The sequence below is a fragment of the Vulpes lagopus genome, chromosome 7 (genome assembly GCF_018345385.1).
Source record: "Vulpes lagopus strain Blue_001 chromosome 7, ASM1834538v1, whole genome shotgun sequence".
NCBI classification, from domain to species: Eukaryota; Metazoa; Chordata; class Mammalia; order Carnivora; family Canidae; genus Vulpes; species Vulpes lagopus.
In genome coordinates, this window is record NC_054830.1 from 16,001,927 (window position 1) to 16,021,583 (window position 19,657).

Consider the following 19,657-nt stretch of genomic DNA (forward strand, 5'->3'; position numbering starts at 1 on the left):
CAGTTCCTGCGCTCCCCCCTGGTTGGGGGGGGAACCAAACAGACCGTAAAAGGTCGTCACCAAGCTCCCTGCACGGATTAGCAGCTCCGAAGGACAACACGCCTCTCTAAGTCATCCTGTAAAGTGACCTCTAAGTGTGACTCGTCACGCCATCCCAGGCTCTTTTACCCTCTGAGGGGTGGAGGGGCGGCTGCTTTGCCTGATGCACTGCGGGTGTGAGCTCCCGGATAATCCAGAACATGTTCTGAACTGTAACTCTGGTTCCAGCCAAGTCATGGTCACGCAGGGCCTGCCAGACCAGAAGCCTGCATGCCCTGGGGTGGGTAGGGGTAGGTAGGGGGAGCAGGGGCTAGGGGCTATTTTTCACCAGGAAGGAGGCCACCGTGTCCCTGGAATGAGACCTCGGTGACTCTGCTACTAATTTGGTGCACGTAACCTTGAAAGGTTGAGGCCTTTCTGTGACTCCTCTGCTCTGCATATAAAGGGTTGGGACCTCGAGGTTTGGGGACCAGGAGGCAGCCTCGTAACCCCCAGAGCTGTGGTACTCGCCCTCCTTTCTACGTGATCGTGATCGAGGCAGCAGCAGCTCCATCTCAAAGGTACAGGATGTTGAATTTGAGTGTGCCTGGGATGGATGTTCTCTTGCCCTTCTCAGGGAAAGCGAAATGGGTATAGTCCCTGTAAGAGCCTGTCTTTCTCAGCTCCTGGGGTGCATCTTTCCCTCTGACCCTTCTACCTTGCATCTGCTTGGGAAGGACTTGGAAATCTGAATGGGACTTTTCATATGTAATATATATATGTGTGTCTGTATATATATATATATGTGTGTGTATATGTGTGTGTGTATATATATATATATATATATATATTTAAATGATGCATCCAAAACGAGCTAACCTCTGTGAGAAAGCCAGAAATCAGAGCCAGTGTTCACTTAACACAATTCTGATAAAATGAAACACTAGAAAGAAAAACAGTGCCTATAGAGGAAGAGATGCTACAACCCCCAGAACCAATACCCTCAAGAAATTATTTAAACAGGGACGCCTGGGTGGCTCAGCGGTTGAGCATCTGCCTTCAGCTCAGGGCATGATCCCAGGTTCCGGGGAGTCCCGCAGAGGGCCCCCTATGAGGAGCCTGCATCTCCCTCTGCCTAGGTCTCTGCCTCTCTGTGTCTCTCATGAATAAATAAATTGAATATTTTTTAAAAAAAGAAATGATTAAACAGATGCTGAGCCAGGGTGGGCTTCTCAGGAGGCTGAGGCTCAAGAGCACTTAGTGGATTTGGGGTCCTGTAATTCTAAACCAGAGCTTCTTAAACATTAATATGCATGTGAATCACCTAGGGGTTAGGTTAAAATGCAGCTTTTGATTCAGATTCTGGTCTTGATAAATTCTATGTTTCCCACAACCTCTAAGTGATGCCCCTGCCGCTGGCTCATGGGATAATTGTCAGAGTTCAGCGGTGTTTCAGGGATAGTAAATAATCTTTACATAATCAATGACTGAATCTTATCAAATCAACAAAAAGTCAAGATACGTTTTACTAAAGACAATTCTGTCCTATTTTTTTAAAAAAAATTTAGGGATGCCTGAGTGGCTCAGCAGTTGAACGTCTGCCTTTGGCTCAGGGCATGATCCTGGGGGCCTGGGATTGAGTCCCACATCGGGCTCCCTGCAGGGAGCCTGCCTCTCCTTCTGCCTATGTCTCTGCCTCTCAATCTGTGTCTCTCATAAATAAGTAATTAAAATCGTTAAAAATAATTTGACAGAGAGAGAGAGAAAGCACAAGCAGGGGGAGCTGCAGGCAGAGGGAGAGGGAGAAAGGGAAGGGAGTCCAGGGCTCAATCCCAGGACCCTGGACCATGACCTGAGCTGAGGGCAGACACTTAACCGATTTAGCCACCCAGGAACCCCCTATTGTTAAATTTTTATTTTTACCTTTACAGCAAAAGATGACTCTCATGTGCATGCTGGGCTCTATGAGGTTATCAAACATACAGCTCTGTGTAACTACCATCCCAGCCAGGACACAGAACAATTCCATCACCCCGCAAAGCTCCCTTATGCCATGCCTCTGTGGTTATCCTCGCCTTCTTCCACTAACCCCAGGCAATTATAGTTTTGTCTTTTCAAGAACATTATATAAATGGAATCATAGAGAATATGGTCTGTTGGGACCGGCTCCTTCCACTCAGCATGTTGCCTTTGAGATTCATCCAAGTTACTGAATATGTCAATAGCTTGCTTCTTTTTATTGCTTCACAGTATTCCATTGTATGGATGTTTGCTGGGTTTTATCCATTTATTCACTGAAGGACTATTAGGTTGTTTCCACTTTTTCCACGGTTAGAAAGAGAACCGTGTACAGGTGTGCAGGTTTTTGCTAGAACGCGAGCGGGCATTTCTCTAGGCTAAATACCTGGGAGTGGGTTTGCTGTATATGTTTAACTCTGTAGGAAACTGCCAAACTGGTTTCTGGGGTAATACCTGTATCACGTCGCATCCCAGCAGCAGTGTACGAACCTTCCAATCGCTCCACACCCATCCTCTCTAGCACTTGATATTGTCAGTGATTTTTTTATCTGGGCCATTCTTAATGGGTATGGTGGATCTCCATCTGGTTTGAATTTGCATTTCCCTAGTGGCTAATGGGGTTCAACATCTTTTAATGTTTTTGATGTTTAATTTGATATTTTTGCATACTCTTTGATGAAGTGTCTGTTAAAGCACATTGCCCATCTTTTAATTGATTGTTTGCTTCCATATTGTTGAATTTTGAGAGTTCTTTATATATTCTGGATACAAACCCTTTGTCATCTCTGTGATTTTTTTTAAAGTTTGTATCTTGGGTTTCATTCCCTTCACGGTGTCTTTTGTAGAGCAAAAATTTTTAATTTTGATGAAACCCAACTTGTCAATTTTTCTTTTATGGATTGTGCTATTGATGTCATAACTAATAACTCTGCCTACCCCCAAGCCACGGAGAAAAAAATATCCTATGTTTTCTGCTAAAAGTTTTACAGTTTGGGATTTTATGGTAGATCTGTGGTCCATTTTGAGTTAATAAGTTCCAGGGCTTAGGCAGAGGAAGTTTTTTTGGTTTTTGGCATATTGGTGTCCTGTTGTTCCAATGACTTTTGCTGACACTTTTTGCCAACACCACAGCTTGGTAGTGAGTCTGACAATCACATAGTGGGATTCCTTCAACTTTATTCTTCATTTTCGAAACTGCTTAGTTACTCTATACCTTTTGCATTTCCATTTGCATTCTAGAATTGGTTTGTCTTTATAAAACTTTCAGATTGGGTTTTTATTAGAGTTGTTAACAAGTCTACACCATACTTTCGAGATAACTGCTATCCCTGCCATGTTGAGTCTTCCAACCCGTTAGCATGATAGGTCTCTCCATTTACCAATTTTTTCTTTTATTTCATTCTTCAGCATTTTGCAGTTTTTAGCAAATATATTTTGTACATGCTTTGTTACATGCATACCTTTGTATTTTGTTCGAGGGAAGTTATTGTAAATGGTGTTGTGTTTTTAATTTCAGTTTCCAGTCGTTCACGGCTAGCACATACTGATTTTAGGTATTGATCTCATGTCCTGCACCCTTGCTGGGAATTAGTTCTAGGAATTTGTTTTGTGGTTTGCTTCGTGAGCACTAGAAAAGAATCTAATCTGACATCATTGGGTGGAGAGGTCTATAAATTATACTTAGATCTAGCTGGCTCGTGATGTTGTTCAATTTTTCTAGGTCTGTAATGATTTTCTCTCTGCTAGTGCTTTGTTTGGGTCAGATCCACATGTGTGCAGCCCAGAGGCCAGCTTAGGCATCTGTAAGCAATTCCTAGGGGTCTCATTCCTGAGGTCCGCTCCTTCCGTGCTATTTATCTCTGGTAATTTCCAGTTCCCTGGACTCCCCTTTGCAGTCCTTTGGCCAGAAACCAGGGCTTTGGTTACCTGGTCTGCTGGATGCTTCTGGTGCTACACTCACATCTGGAGTCAAGTGCAGGGGGTGCTGAGAGAAGACACGCAGTGGAGGGGGTAGGGTCGCTCCACCGAGAAGCCCACAGCCCCTCCTAGCGGAGCAAGTTGTGCCATCCTCCGATTTTGTGTCTATTCAGCCCTGCTGCTGCCACCGGGTCAATTCCATTGCTGAGCCTCTCGCCCCTCAGAACTTTCTAGAGACTAGAGAAAGGAAAAAGCATATAATTTCCCTCGTTCCCTGAGCATTGCGACTGTCTTTTCTCCCTAGAGTCAGGGGACACAGAGCTCTCTCTGGCTGTGTCTGGTTTCTGGGTCCCCCCCATTGCCCTGAGTCTGAAATGAAGACCCCAGAGTAAAAATAGGAAACTTGGCACCATTCAAAGGTGATAGGATAGGGATTCCGGTCTGCTGCTGTTTACTTTTTGGAAGCTTCAGTCAGCCACCCTGTGCCTTGGTCCAGTCTTTGGAGCTGCATTCTTTGGAAAGACAGAGGGAGAGTGTGCTTCCTCCATTTATCTGGAACTAGAACCTGGTGTTCTATTTCAAGCCATGATCTCCATGAAGCTTTTTGAAACATTGTGGAAAATCATCACAAAATAGCTGCTCCTATGAGGTGTTGGATGCACAAGACATAGGCTGGTGGCATGTGTGGTTGGCTGGTATATAATAAGCCACTCCAGCCAAGGGTCATAGGAATGATCAGTCTAAGCCAAAATTCTTTAAAAACAAAACAAGACCAAAAAAAAAAAAAAAAAAAAAGCTCATATTCCTTAATTTGGGTTTAATCCCCTGAGTAACTCCAGATCTGGAAAATTAGATTGTTTGTCCAGCATCAGGACTCATGGGAGACCAGTGTGCCTTTGTTTTAGTGGACTCACTAACATTAGTTGGCCCTTCATGCAGCACAGAAGGCTCACAGATGGGTAAAAGTTCAACTCAGTTTGTTTAACTGACCTGCTGTGAAGGTGTCCCGTGCTGTCATTCTCTTTAAACACCAATTGATTTTGTCAAGTAAAGTTCCTGTTACAGAAGTTATGGCTTTTCCGAGTTGGTGGCAATGGGCTAGAAGTAGTGCTACAGATGTTCTTAAAGGGAGCGCACTAGTGGCTGGTGTTCTTGGTCAAGGAGTTGGAGAGGATAGAGCCATTTGTTTATCGAGGACAATCCTTTGTGTGTCCAAAGGCCTTTCCAACTATGGATATCTTCCTCATCGCATTTCTGCAAAGTAGTTGTCTTCATTTTAGAAGCCTGGAAACCCAACCACAAATGCTTACAGAAACATCTGCTACCCGTGGAGGAATGGGTTAACCCCTACACTGAGGTGCTGGCAGTGTCTCGGGGGAGGTTAGGACCAGGGAAGTTGGATGGAGCTCTCTCTAGTCCAAGGACAGAAGACATTGCTTCTCTGCTTTTATTGAGATAACACTTATGTCAATAAAATTCACCCGATTTCAGTGTACGGCTTGATTCATTTTGACAAACTATCTCTAGAAACAGGATATAGAACATTTCCATAATCCTAGAAAGTCCTTGTACCTCTTTGAAGTCAATCCCCACCCCCGCCCCAGACCACCCCACACCTCTGTTCCTGCCACTTTGCTTCTGCAGGGCTCTCATCACAGACCTCTGCGGTGTCAATGTTTCCTGCACCCTAGGGGCTCCTATCCACTCACCCTGCACATCCTTTCCCCCCGAGAAGCACCCTGAACCCCTCAGACCAGGTCTGGTGGCTCCTCCTGTGCCCCATCCTCCATCCCAGCTCCTGTCACAGGAAGTGCTGGTGTGATGAATCTGTATGATGAAGAGGGACCCTGTATTAGCCAGGTATCAGCCCTTGGGGATTGGGAGCTTAGGAGTCCCAGATAGCATGTATTTATTTATTTATTTATTTATTTATTTATTTATTTATTTATTTTTAAAGGTTTTATTTATTCATTCATGAGAGACACACAGAAAGAGGCAGAGACACAGGCAGAGGAAGAAGCAGGCTCCCTGAGGGGAGCCTGATGCAGGACTTGATCCCAGGACCCCAGGATCATGACCTGAGCAAAAGGCAGATGCTTAATCATTGAGCCATCCAGGCATCCTTTAAAAAAAAAAAAAAAGGATTATTTATTTCTTTGAGAGAGAGGGAGAAAATTCAGGGGTGGGGGCGGGGCAGAGGTGGAGAGAGAGAGAGAGAGAGAGAGAGAATCTCAAACAGACTCTGCACTCAGCTGACTCCCCTAAGAGCCCTAGATATCTTTAACTTCCTCTTTCCTCTTTTACTTTTATGTTTTCCCGAAAGTTGTCATTAACTGTGTTTCCCTGATGCTACATGACTGAGGAAAGCAGCTGCTACAGGTTCTGGTCATACTGGGGACAATGACTGGAACAGGTTGGGAGAAGATGGGGTAATTTGTCTAACAGCAAAATGCATTTTTTTCTTAGAGCAGATCTTGCTTCTTTTTGCCATTGTGCCACCGGTATTTTCCAGCAAAACAGCTAGTTAGGTTGTGAAATAACACAGCAGAGATAGAAGTGGAGCTGGAGGGGCGCCTGGGAGGCTCAGTGGTTGAGCGTCTGTCTGCCTTTGGCCCAGGTCCTGATCCCAGAGTCCTTGGAATAAGTCCTGCATCGGGCTCCCCATAGGAAGCCTGCTTCTCCCTCTACCTATGTCTCTGCCTCTCTGTGTGTTTTTCATGAATAAATAAAAGCCTTAAAAACAAAACAAAAAAAAAGTGGAGGTGGATGCCAATCATGGGGGTGAAACCAGTGGGACCCCCGCTCTTCCTTGGGAAAACAGGCATCTTCCTTCTTACACAAGTGGGGCACCTTCCAGTGAATGGTCATGGTAAGGCTCATCTCTGATGTATCAGAGGCGAAAGGAAATAGGAATGACACGAATCAGGGGCACCTGGATGGTGCAGTTGGTTCAGCATCCGACTCTCAGTTTCGGCTCAGGTCCCGATCTCATGGGTGGTGGGATAGAGCCCTGCATCGGGCTCCAGGCTCAGTGCAGCATCTGCTTGAGATTCTATCTCCCTCTGCTTCTGCCTCTGCCCCTCCCACTTGTGCTTTCTCTCCCTCTCTAAAATAAATAAATCTATCTTAAAAAAAAAATGACACCAGTCAGAAGTTTTTATCGAGTGCTCCACTGAGCATCATCCTATATGGAACATTTGTCCAATCTGAAAACCTGAAACACTTCTGCCTTGTTATCTAAGTGTTCCTAAGTAGTGCCCAGAAGACCAGGACAAAGCTAAATGAATCTCAACCACATACTCAAGAAGCCAAACATTCAAATTAGGTACAAATAAGGAAAAGTGACACTTAATTTGGGGTTGTCAATTATACTCTATTAGCTGTGGCTAATGATGTCCTTGTTCAGACAACAGTCTGAGAAAATCAGAGTCAGAGAGCCAGGACTGGGTTCGCCAGAGCCCAGCACACAGCGTGACGCTTGACACATTTGTGTTAGGCATTGTCTTGAACATGATCTGATTTAATCTTCATCACAATCCCATTTTACAGACGACAAAACTGAGGTGCAAAACACATAAAGAGAATCCCGAAGCTCTGGGGTGACCCCGGCAGGGTGACCATTCGCTTATTGGATGTGAATCTGGGCCCCGGGGGTGAGCAGGGATCACACTGTGTTAAGCAAGCAGGACAGGTGCACCTGCACACCTGCTACAGGCAAGATGAGATTTCACGAATAGCCGATTCCAGGAGCTGCCAGGACAGGATGACGGAAGAGCAGCAAACCAGGAACAGAGTGTGGCTTGGGGAAGGGAGAGGCCCTGAGAGACTCTGAGGCTCTCTGTAGCAAAAGAAGAGAGAGCTGGAGAGCGCAGGGCACCCTGAGGACATCTGGAGAGCACAGGTGTGCTATCTACAGACGGTTTGGGGGCCAGCCCTGGGGCACAGGGTGTGAATACACCTGTAAGAGAGGTATAGGGTACATTACATTCGTGGCTGCAAACGGGCCCAATGTGGCCCAAACTCTTCTTTCCAGGGTCCAACAGGGTCCAAGACAAAGCATTCTGATGCTCATGGGTAGGATGTGAACGGACTCTGTAGTGGTCTCAGCCCTCAGCTTGCTATGGGGCACAGGTGCTTCCCTCCCTTATGAGGCTCGCCTGGCCCGTGGTGTTGGGTCTGTGAGTCTTCCTTAACCTCCTCTGCTCTCGGTGACTCCCCTGGCCTGGTGTCCCAGAAGCTCAGCCCAAAAGAATGACTGAAGCAGACGGAGAATGAGTGGTTCCCACAGCTTGCTGCCTGCCTTCCACTGGTCTCTCCTTGATGTGATCGATGTGATCATGTGCTTGGTGCCTCCCTTGTTTTCAGCAATTCTCCGAACCCGGCTCCCAAGTCTATAGCTTTGGCAGCCCCCAGACCTGAACACAGCTAGTGCATCCAGGCGAACAGTTGTAAAGTTCCCTGACATTGTACATAGTCTGTGTTCAGGCTCAGGCTTCTATTTTCCTAAATAAGAAAAAAACAAAAACAAAAACAAAACAAAAAAATGAAAACCTTCATAGTAAAAATGAGCCCTCCAAATTTTGTGGAAAAAAAAAAAACCTAATGAGCATTTGCCTCCCCAAAGTGACTCTCCTCTGAATGCCAGAAACTTCATATGAACTCAAAATTGTCAGAATCCAGAGAGTTCTTTCCTCTGCCCTCCTTGAGAAGCATGTTCTACAGCAATACACACAGTCCCGGTCTACCAGGGCCAGTGGCCTGGCAAGGTGACATGGGAATGCCCCTCACACTGTCCCTACACGCCTCCCCTCTATGCCACCGCCACTGCCAGGCCAGCTCTTCAGGATAAAGATAACTGGGAGGCCGAGGGGGGCATTTATTCATTCAACAGGTATTTATCGAGCACTGCTGCATGCTTACAACATTGCAATAAAACAGGAAAAATCCTTATTTCAGAAAAATTCTGCTCTGGGGTGGGGGGCTTGCTGCAGTCAATGAGCTCTCTGCTCTTCTGCCAGGAAAGTACGAGATCACTGAGCACATCCAGGAGGTAAGAAAGTCACTCTCCTCCACCACAGGGAACAGTTAGGAGCAGGGGATAGAGTCTGGGTCATGAGTATGACAGCGGTCCTACTTACCACCTGAATGACTTTGATAAAGTCAAATTGCTACTCCCAAGCCTCAGTTTTCTTACCTGCAAAATGGGGGAGGAAAGTGCATACTTTGCAAGATGGCTGTGAGCGTGATATCTCTATGCCTTTATGCCCAGCCCTCATCACCTCAGCCTTCCTGGGCCCAGCACACAGGAGGACACGGTCCATGATTGCAGCTTGCACCTTGGCCACACGCTGGAATCACAGGGGGAGCTTTCAAAAACCCTGAGGCCCAGGCCACACAGTGGGCTGCTCAAATCAGACCCCCTGGGGATGAAGCCCGGGAGTCAGGTTTTCACAAAGCTCCCCAAGAGATTCCAATGGGCAGCCAAGGTCAACAGCCACCGATCCAGAAGGAAAGAGAAGTGCAATTACTTCATCTCTATAGAAAGTTGGAGGAGGTTATTATTACTCACCGTTAATTATCGTATTAAGCCCTGTACAATTTGAGGTTTATGAACTACACAAGTTCTATTTATTCAGAAATTTATACATTGCTAGATAGTTTCACATTCGTGATCAAATTTCATCTTCAGAGAAATTTCACAGCTGAGAAAACTGAGGCCTGGAGAATTTATTGACAAGCAGAAGGTGTGTCAAGTGGATGGACAAACAGGTGCAGAGCCAATATCTGGCTTGAAACCCCCGTCGGTATCTGCGACAGAGCTGTGGTCCTGACCTGCACACTGAGTGCCAGGCCCTGGGTCCAGACGCCCCTTCAGGACCTCCCCCTGATGTCGCACCCGGGCAGCTCAGACTGCCCAGCACTGCCCAAGGAGCTCCCTCCTCTGCTGTTTCCCATCTGTGCAAAGTCATTGAAGTCTCCACGGGGACCCCTCACCCACATTTGGCAGGTGGGGTGGGCCACCCCCAAGATGCCTTGTGAACCCGTCCACTTTCCATTAGCCTGGCCTCTGCTGCCCGGTCACAGCTTCTCCCCGGATATTTCCAATAGCCCACCGCTCCTCTCTCTGCACCCCTTGCCCCTCCGGTTCCTGCTTCTGGCCTGTCCGCTGCACACACTGAGGTCTGGAGTTGGGCAGAGCTCCTTCGTGTAAATCAGCGAGCATCCTTGAGTGTCTGACACGTACAGTCCCGTACAAAAGTTCATGCACACACGCATGCACCTTCGAGCCACCTGCTCCAGGTGTGTCAGGCACGGGGGCCACTTTGTGTGACAAACCCCTTTAGCACAGGGCTTGAAAACATTCCGAAGCATGCGGCCTGCCTTCTGCAGTCGTGGGAGTTACGGGCAAGTTCTGTAACTTCCAGCCACGCGTGGAGAGCTGCTCGGCCATAGTCTCCTGGCTGAGCACACGTCTCACCCACAAAATGAGGAAGGTAATGCCCACTCGTGGGGATGCTCGGGTAACGCAGTGGACCGCACATCAGATGCCTGGCACGCATTGCCTGGGGATTCAAAGTTGAGAAGGCCCGTTTTTCTCGGAGGAGGACGCAAGGTCAGAGGTATTTGCCAGGTGCCTGTGCCAAGCCCCGCTCCACTGGGGCTTCTGCAGTCCCATCCCTGTATCCTGATGACAAGCAGCCAGATCATGCTGTCATCCCAACTGAGGCTCTGCAGCTGGCCTGGGTCCCCCTCAAATAAATGGCAGGGACTGGGTTCAAAAGAGCCTATACGGGCAGCCCGGGTGGCTCAGCAGTTTGGCACCGCCTGCAGCCCAGGGCCTGATCCTGGGGACCCGGGATCGAGTCTCATGTCGGGCTCCCTGCATGGAGCCTGCTTCTCCCTCTGCCTGTGTCCCTGCCTCTCATGAATAAATAAATAAAATCTTTTAAAAAAAAAAGAGCCTGTACCCCCCAGCGTTTAAGGGGGCTGAAGGCTGAAGGGGCTCACTTGATACCTTCTTTTTCAGGGGATGAACAGTCAGTACGCCCGCCGGGAGATCTTCTGCCGGAACACCTGTCACGAGCTCAAGCGCTTCTGGGAACGGGAGATTGGCAAGCAGACCTACTACCGGGAATCCGAGGAGTATCGCCTGGGACGGAGTGCCCTGAGAAAGTATGTGGCTCGTTTGTCTATTTTTTAAACTAGTTTTTAAAAACAGACTTTATTTTCGGGGACACCTGGGTGGCTCAGTCAGTGACGCATCCGACTCTCGATTTCAGCTCAGGTCATGATCTCAGAGTTGTGAGTTTGAGCCCCCCAGTGGGCTCCGCCCTGGGGGTGTGAGGTTGAACCCCAAGTCAAAGGCCACTTGAGATTCGCCCTCTCCTTCTGCCCCTTCCCCTACTCATGTGTGCACATGAGCTCTCTCTCTCTCTCTCTCAAATAAATAACTTAAGTCTTTTTTAAAAATAGACTTCATTTTTTAGGGGAGTTTTAGGTTCACAGCAAACTTAAGCAGAAAGTAGACTTCCCCTATATCCCTCCATGCACAACCTCACCACCATCAGCGTCTCCACCATGAAGGCACATGGACATAGCATTGCCACCCCTGTTTATTTTTTTTTTTAAGAACAAAACTGACTTCCCCAAAAGAATGCCAGATGGGCATCTTAGAGAACAAAATTATTTTCATTTTCCTTGCATATGGTCCTGCCACCACCTATAGTTGTGGGCAGTGATTTAAAAAATTCTTCTACGTTAACAAACGTACACTTTGATTCATATCTTTATAGATGGAAAAATCTCTCCCTCTGTCACCATTTCTAGGGCGTGAGGGTTACACTAAATTTGGGGAGCAGGTTGGCAGATGTGTCCGTGAAAAGCAGATTCTCAGTGCTCATTTGGGTGAAGACACAGGACACCCTCTGAGGTTCTCTGAGCGGGGCCGATGGGCTGTCGCCCCTCTGCCGCGCATCCCTGCTGTAGCCGCGCCAGTCTGCCCACTGCAGAGCAGTAATGCAACTGGGCAAACGGAGGTTGCCGTGGCTGTGGGAACGGTGGCAGCTCAACACCCTCACACACTGCCTCCACGTCTGGGAGCCAGTGAGGGACAGGCCCATCTGGGTCCCCTGTCCCCTCGTGGCACAGCGCAGCCGCTGTTTGCAAAGGGCACAGCTTGTGTGTGGCCAGGGGTGGTGGGGCAGCTGTGTGCTGGCCGAGACCCCACGCGGCCGGTGCACGCTTGCTGGCCTGACGGTATGCACCGATCCACATGACTTGAACTCACTGCTGCCTTCCAAGCGCCCTCCCGGCCTCGGCCACACATGGAGAGCTGCTCAGCCATACTCTCCTGGCCGCAGGCAAGGAGAAGCAGCCTGTCCCAGCTGCTGGAGGGCCACATTCTGGAGTCCCCTCCAGGGAATCTCCGAGAAGCTGAGGTGCACGGTCCGTTAGTTCTCAGTTAGTCCCTATCATCTTCCTTCCCCAGGCCAGGCCACTCAGCATGCTGCCCATGCCGTGCATACATGTGTCCCACCCCACCATGCATGCGTGTGTCTCCCCGGGGAACCCCCAGAAGGTCCTAGATGCAGTGGAACTGCTCCAAGAAGACGCAGAAAGTGAGGTGCACCCCAAGGGGGTGAGCAAATCAGCTCCGAAACAAACTGCACTTTGTTGAAACATGAAAACATATGTGCACGGGGCCCATCTATGCATGTAACAGGAAATAAGCGTTCTGGCTGGTGGGACGGCAAGACTCCAACTTACGTATCCTTCTTCCCCTCTCCCATTTGAACCGGGTGGCCCCTTCCAGAAGGTCTCTGCTCTCACCCACTGCTCCATCTTGTCCCTGCACAAAATGGAGAAGAGGGTCCCAGTCCATCAGGCTGTTCCAAGGCCAGGACAGGAAAACATGCCTGGGGTCGGTTCCCCTGCGTCCCACCTAGTCCAGGACGGCACCCCGCAGAGACAAGACGCCAGAGGACGGCGGGCCCTGAGGTCAGGGCGAGTTGGCAGCTCTCCCCGGGCCTTCGGTTTCTCCTTGTTACTTTACCACAGGCAGTCAGAGGAGAGGCTGAGGACAGTCCCCGGCTCCCTGGGGGTGGGGGGCAGCGCTCAGCAGTGTGGCTCGAACACTCCACAACCTTACCGATCTCTTGCCTGTTCTCTCGACACAGATTTGTGTTTCTCCCTACAGCTCTGTCTCATTTCATTTCTTGCATTTTTGTACAAATGTTGGATATTCTCTTGATATATCATATCCTCCCAATAAATTGACCCCCTTACTGCACAATGACCGTCTTCCTTTGGTAATGTTCTTGCCTAGGAGATCCGCCCTGTGGGACATTACTATGACCACGCGGCTTTCTTTGATTGGGGTTGAGATGGAGTCTTTTCCCATCTTTTAGTTACAGGACTTTTGTTCCCTTAGCGTCCGTGGCTCTTGGTCATGCTGCTTCGAAGACCAAGGCCAAGGCAGAGGCCTAGGCAGAGGGAGAAGCAGGCTCCCCGCAGGAGTGGTGGGCAGTCAAAGCGAAGTTTAGTGAGGGATAGTATAAAGCTCCCGGGGAGGGATGGGACCTGAGAGGATTGCCGTTTTGGAGTTCAAATCTAGGAGTTTTAATAAGCTCTTTCGAGGAAGTATCTTAAGCATCGTGAGTGTGGGCCCCCTGTGGACTGGCTGCTCAGGTGTGCCAGTGAGGGCTTTGATCCCGCACCTGTCTACCTATCGGTTTATTGTTCACAGGTTGCTGGTCTTTTGGGCTGACGTGTGGAGTCGGCCTCAACTTGTGATAGTGACCAATGTTTTGTGGTTAATTGTTTTGTTTCAGGATGTTTTGCAAAAGTCACTCCTGCAGAGGCTGCTCGACGGGATGGTACTGTGATCTTGTCTAAGCTGTAAAACAGCATGCTAGGCCGGTTTTGTCTTAGCTGCCCCGGCTCCCTGTTTTCTCACTGGGGACCCTGGCCCTGACTACCTAAGTGTCCAATCAACCTCTCACTCTTTTAATTTTCACCTATTGCTGTCTTATATTAAAAAGTGGTTTTCCTGCAGGCAACATCTATTTCAATATTTTTTTTATTCCATTTGGCAATCTTGCATTTTAATTGAGTGGTTCACATCGTTGATGCTAATTGGTGTGATTGGGTTTAAATCTGTCATCTTGCTATTTGTCCCCCTGTTCTCTCATCTGTTCTTCGTTCCTTTCTTTTCTGCCTTCTTTGGGGTGAATTAAATATTTGTCATGATTTCATTTCATCTCCTCTGCTGGCTTTTTCACAGTATCTCTTGGTGTTATTTTAGGGGTTGCTTTACGACCCTTGTCGCAGTATGCCATCGAGTGGCACGTGCACGTGGTCTCCTATAGGTGGGAGAGCCTCACAATGGCACAAACCCACTCTCCCCCCCCCCACCTGGCCCTTGTGCCCTGGTGCAAACTACAGATCCTCTGTACAGATCCACACAACACCATTAACAGTTTTGCTTTCAGGCACTGATTATCTTTTAAGGAGATTCAAGGTGGGAGAGAAAATTATTAATATACCCACACAGTTGCCTTTTCAGGTGCCCTTCCCTCCATCATGCAGATCCCAATCTCCCATCTGGTGTCATTCTCCCTTGGCAGATTCCCTTTAACGTGTCCCATAGAAACAGGCTGCTGGTGATGAATTCTTTCCGTTTTTGTATGGCTGAAGACATCTTTGTTTCACCTGTTTTTGAAAAATAACTTTGCCAAGTGAACAAACAATTCTAGATGGACAGAGGTTTTTTCCCCCTGTAATTTTTTTCAAGGTTTTTTTCTTCACTTTTAAGTAATCTCTACACCCAACATGGGGCTTGAACCCCAAGATCAAGAGTTGCGTGCTCCACCAACTGAGCCAGCCAGGGCTCCTCTCCCTGTATTTTTTTTTTTTAAGATTTTATTTATTTATTCATGAGAGACACACAGAGAGAGGCAGAGACACAGGCAGTGGGAGAAGCAGGCCCTAGGCAGGAAGCCTGACCTAGGACTCGATCCTGGGACTCCAGGATCACACCCTGGGCCGAAGGTAGGCGCCAAACCGCTGAGCCACCCAGGGATCCCCTCTCCCTGTATTTTAAATACATTGCTCTCTCAAAGGAAGAGTTAGAAGGATTAATATTAGAATAGCCTGAACAGAAGTGAGAGCTAAATATATACCTATAAAGTATAAAATATGCATATATTTAAATTTCAAGTCCTCTGCATACCTTTTTTTTTTAAGATTCTATTTATTTATTTATTTGACACAGAGAGAGAGAGCACAAGCAGAGGGAGCAGCAGGCAGAGGCAGAGGGAGAAGCAGACTCCCTGTAGGGAACCCCAATGCAGGACTCGATCCCAGGACCCCGGGATCATGCCCTGAGCTGAAGGCAGACACCCAACCACTGAGCCACCCAGGTGTCCCCCTGCATACCTTTTTTTTTTCCTGCATACCTTTTAAAACCTAAATGCACACACAAACACACACACACACACACACACACTTTTAGGGGGGAAAAAAAGGAAGGAAGCATCCCTGAGCCAAATGCCATGGACATGGGTGCTCTGCTTGCTCTGTGGTTTCTATTTTCAGGCTCAGAGAGGAATGGAGGCAGAGACTGGAAGCAAAGCTGAGGCTGCGGAACAATCCAGATGAGACAGAAAAGCGGGCAAACATGGGCCGGGAGCTTCTCACTTCGCTGACACAAGAGGATTCAAAGCACTAAGGTGGCTCTGCCAGTAGGAATCAGTGCAAATGCCCGAGTCCCTGAGCTATGCCAGACAGATGTCACACTACACTGACCCGTGACGGATCTACCCGCACGTCCTCCTCGATGCCAAGTGGGCATTATTAGCCAAGTCAGGCACCTCCACGTGGGGGCCAGGATATTAGCCTGAGTGCCTCTAAAGATGAGATTAGCATCCATGTAGCATACTTTATCTCCATACAATTACCTTCTAACTTTCAAATCTACATATTTTAAATTCTAAGCACATGCTGGGAGGGGGGTTGTCAGGGAAGGACCTGATCTTCATGGTCACACTGTAACATTGCCCACAAGTGTCATTTCTCATCTCTCCTAGAAACAGTGTCTCATGATCCTTTCTCTTGTTTTCTTTTTGTGAGAAGAAAAATGCCCCCATCTGCAGAAATAGCTATACTGTAAATAGTCATAAAAATGTTTGTCAAGAAATTGATTTAATATTATTTCTCCTTCATGTGAATTTAATTGGCTTCCTCAAAGCATGTTTGCCAAGAACTGTTCAATCAGATCAGGATAATTTTAATAAAGCTTGGTTGCCTTGCCACCACAGATGTACATGCTCTGTGTTTTGTTGCTTTATTTCAAATTCCAACACACTTGCCCTGGGTAGCTCTCTGTCAGCTCAGCTAAAGTATATCTGGCCACCCCCAACAAAGTGTTTGCCATATATACGTTCTGGACTTTGAAATGTCATAGTCACTTCCCAGCCATGTCTTGGGTCCCCAGGGTAGGGTTGCTACTTCCTGAGGTATAAACTGAAATGTCCCAGTTTCCAGCTGGGACAAGGGCTCCGAGAGACCATGTAAAGTACTAGAAGGCTGCAGGCCTTACATGCACAGGACCAATGTCACCAGGACACACAGCAAGGCAGAGGCAATTCTGGGCAGCGGCACGTGTGTTGTTCCAGTCCTCTGAGCACCCTGATGTGCCAGACAGTGCTTCCATCCACATCCTCAGGGAGTCCAAGAGGCTTCATCAAGGCAATGGAAGCCACCAGAAGGCGAGTAGGGTTGGGAGAGCATTTCCCCAGGTCCCATGCTCACTTGATTCAGTGAAGAGGGCTCAGAGCCCTTCCTCCCTCTATGGTTTCATTTAACGTGGGATTCTTTTTTTTTTTTTTTTTTAAGATTTTATTTATTTACTCATAAGAGACACGGGGGGGCAGGGAGAGAAAGAGAGAGAGAGAGAGAGAGAGAAACAGGCGGCAGAGGGAGAAGCAGGCTCCATGCAGGGAGCCCGATGCGGGACTCGATCCCAGGTCCCCGGGATCAACGCCCTGGGCTGAAGGCAGCACTAAACCACTGAGCCACCCGGGCTGCCCTTAACGTGGGATTCAATTCAGCTAATACACTACAAATTCCAGCTGGGTTCAGGTGAGAGTGTTGTGATGGCAGAGGAATTTTTGTTGAGTAGGAGGAAAATAGGAATTAAATAGAGGAAGAAGAGAGGTCAGGGCTTGCTGGTGAGGGACTCTCAGATGCAAAGTCCTGCCATCATGAACTACAATGGGATCCAAATGCAGGTGAAGATTTGTTCATTGACCCATTGACCACACACCAGGCACTGTACTAGGCAACCAGAGAACTGCAGAGAAACCCAGAAGCACAGGCTCTGGAGGCCACAGTCTGAGAAGACAACAGAAAAGCGAAGGGTATTGGGCATAAAGGACTTTCACACTGGGAGCTATAGCAGGCAAAGCTGCCCACCCTCTAGGGGGCCGATCCTGGCCTAGGGAGGGCTTAAGAATAGGCTAGTAACATAAATGTGACCCTGATGAAGGTAAGATACAGGGATGGTGGGTCCTGGTGGCCTTAAGGGAATACATATAGTAACGTAAGACTGGGAATGAGGAGAAGCTGTGAGTCTGCAGAAATCACCCTCCAAGGTCTTGTTGGCCAGGAGACTTGGAGCTTCTCCCAAGGGCACAGGAAGCCACCGAAGGGTGTTGGCAGGGGAGGGCCACAATGGCCTTGGTCCTGGAGGGTTACCCTGCACTGAAAGGCAGGAGGACAGAGGTGGGAAGGCCAGACAGGAGCATCCGCAGATGCCTCCTGAGAGGCAAGAAGGTCTATGCTAAGGCCTTGGTGCTCTGGCAAGTCCCTTTTTCTGGGACTGGAAAGAAAGGGGCAGAGAAGCATCAGGGCCATTTTCTCACAGTCCTGGAAGCTAGAGGCTGGAAGTCCAAGATCAAAGTGCCAGCATGTCAGTTCTGATGAGGGTCCTTTCCTGCCTTGCAGACTGCTATCTTCTCATAGTGTTCTCACACGGGATGGGAGGAATGGGTGGGGAGTAATCTCTGGGGCCTCTTTTTATGAGGACAGTGATCCCATCATGAGGGCCTCACCCTCCTCATCTTATCCAAATCTAATTACCTTCCAAGGGCCTCATTTTCAAAAACCATCATATGAATTCTCAGGGCTTCAACATATGAAGTTTAGGGGTTGGGAAGGAAGAGAAGATACAACAAATTCACAACAGAATGGGATGTTTTAAATCTGAATATCAAGTCCTGGATACATCACATTTATAAAACTGACCGGGATCAACACAGCAAAAGCTTTGAGAGCTCTACTATGGTGTGGGATCCTGTCCAGATTCCAGGCTGGCCTCTGAGTAGCACACAAGCAGCAGATCACAAAAGCACGGCAAAGGCTTTGAAAAATAATTGACATTTAAAACATAGCCCACAAAAGTGAGCCAGGACATGCGTTCTTAATATAAATAGCTTGACTGCTTGCTAAAATAGATTTGTAAAAAGGGGAGAGTCTCATAACCTTGTACTCCAAATGTCCAGGATATAATCCAAAATTACTTATAACATGAGCCAAGTAAATCTCAACCGAGTTGAAAAAGGATAATCAGCAGATAGCAGTACAGAGATGACACAGATGTTAGAATTATCAGACTAGGATTTTGAAGCAGTTATGTAAATGCTCCAACAAGCAATTACAAGCACTCCTTAAGCAAATGGGAGAAGTTTAAAAATCTCAGCAAAGACATGAAAAATATAAAAAAAGAACCAAATGGAAATTTTAGAAATTAAAGATACAATAACTAAAATCCACAAACAACAAAAATAACACTGGATAAGCTCAACAGTAGGGTGGAAAATACAGAGGAAAGGATTTAGCAAGCTTAGACAGTTAATAAAATTACCTAATTTGGACAACAAGGAAAAACAGTTTCCCTTTTTTTCTTTTTAAGTAATCTCTATGACTAACATGGGGCTCAAAGTCATGATTCCAAGATCAAGAGTCATACATTCTACCAACTAAGCTGGCTGGACACCCTAATAATTTTCTTTTTTAAAAAAGGAAGAGAATCTCAGGACCTGTGGGCAATAACAAAGTATCTAAACTTTGTGTCAATGGAGTTCTGAAAGGAGAGGATGTCCACTTTCACCACCTCTATTCAACATAGTACTGAGCCTAGCGAGAGCAATCAGGCAACAAAAAGAAATAAAAGGCTTATCTCTGTTCACGGATGACATGACCCCATATATACATAACCGAAAAGATTCCACAAACATACACAAAAGAAATGTTAGAACTATTAATAAAGGAAATCAGAAAAGTTGCAGAATACAAAATCAACATGCAAAATGCAATTACATTTCTAGTAAACCAACAATGAACTGCCTGAAAAAGATTGTGAAAATAGTTCCATTTGCAATTGCATCAAAAAGAATAAAATATTTAGAAACTAGCTTAACCAAACAGGCAAGAGACTCATGCACTAAAAACTATAAAACATTGCTGAAAGAAAGTAAAGATGACACAAATTGATGGAGAAACATTCTGCGTTCATGGGCTGGAAGACTCAGTATTGTTAAGATGTCAATACTACCCAAAACAAACAATAGATTCAGTGCAACCCTATAAAAATCCCAATGGTGTTTTTTATAGAAATAGAAAAATCCATCCTAAAATTCATATG

General features: G+C 47.2%; 1 protein-coding gene and 1 long non-coding RNA gene across 3 annotated transcripts; one reads left to right on the top strand and one right to left on the bottom strand.

Moving 5' to 3' along the window:
* Window positions 1-473: 473 nt before the first annotated feature.
* Window positions 474-19,170, top strand: FAM240A (family with sequence similarity 240 member A). 2 transcript variants are annotated; one of them, XM_041761695.1, is made up of 3 exons: window positions 474-599; window positions 10,982-11,127; window positions 15,550-19,170. In XM_041761695.1, exons 2-3 carry the CDS (start codon window positions 10,985-10,987, stop codon window positions 15,680-15,682), a joined length of 276 nt encoding a protein of 91 aa, XP_041617629.1. In that variant the 5' UTR covers window positions 474-599; window positions 10,982-10,984; the 3' UTR covers window positions 15,683-19,170. The 2 variants fall into 2 exon arrangements, with proteins under 2 accessions (XP_041617629.1, XP_041617628.1); XM_041761694.1 differs by lacking the exon at window positions 474-599 and having other exon boundaries at window positions 10,513-11,127.
* LOC121494784 lies at window positions 10,381-14,834 on the bottom strand. The gene is made up of 3 exons (XR_005988869.1): window positions 14,503-14,834; window positions 10,970-12,802; window positions 10,381-10,517 (listed from the first exon to the last, which is right to left on the bottom strand). It is a non-coding gene; the product is annotated as an uncharacterized LOC121494784 (long non-coding RNA).
* Window positions 19,171-19,657: the final 487 nt, after the last annotated feature.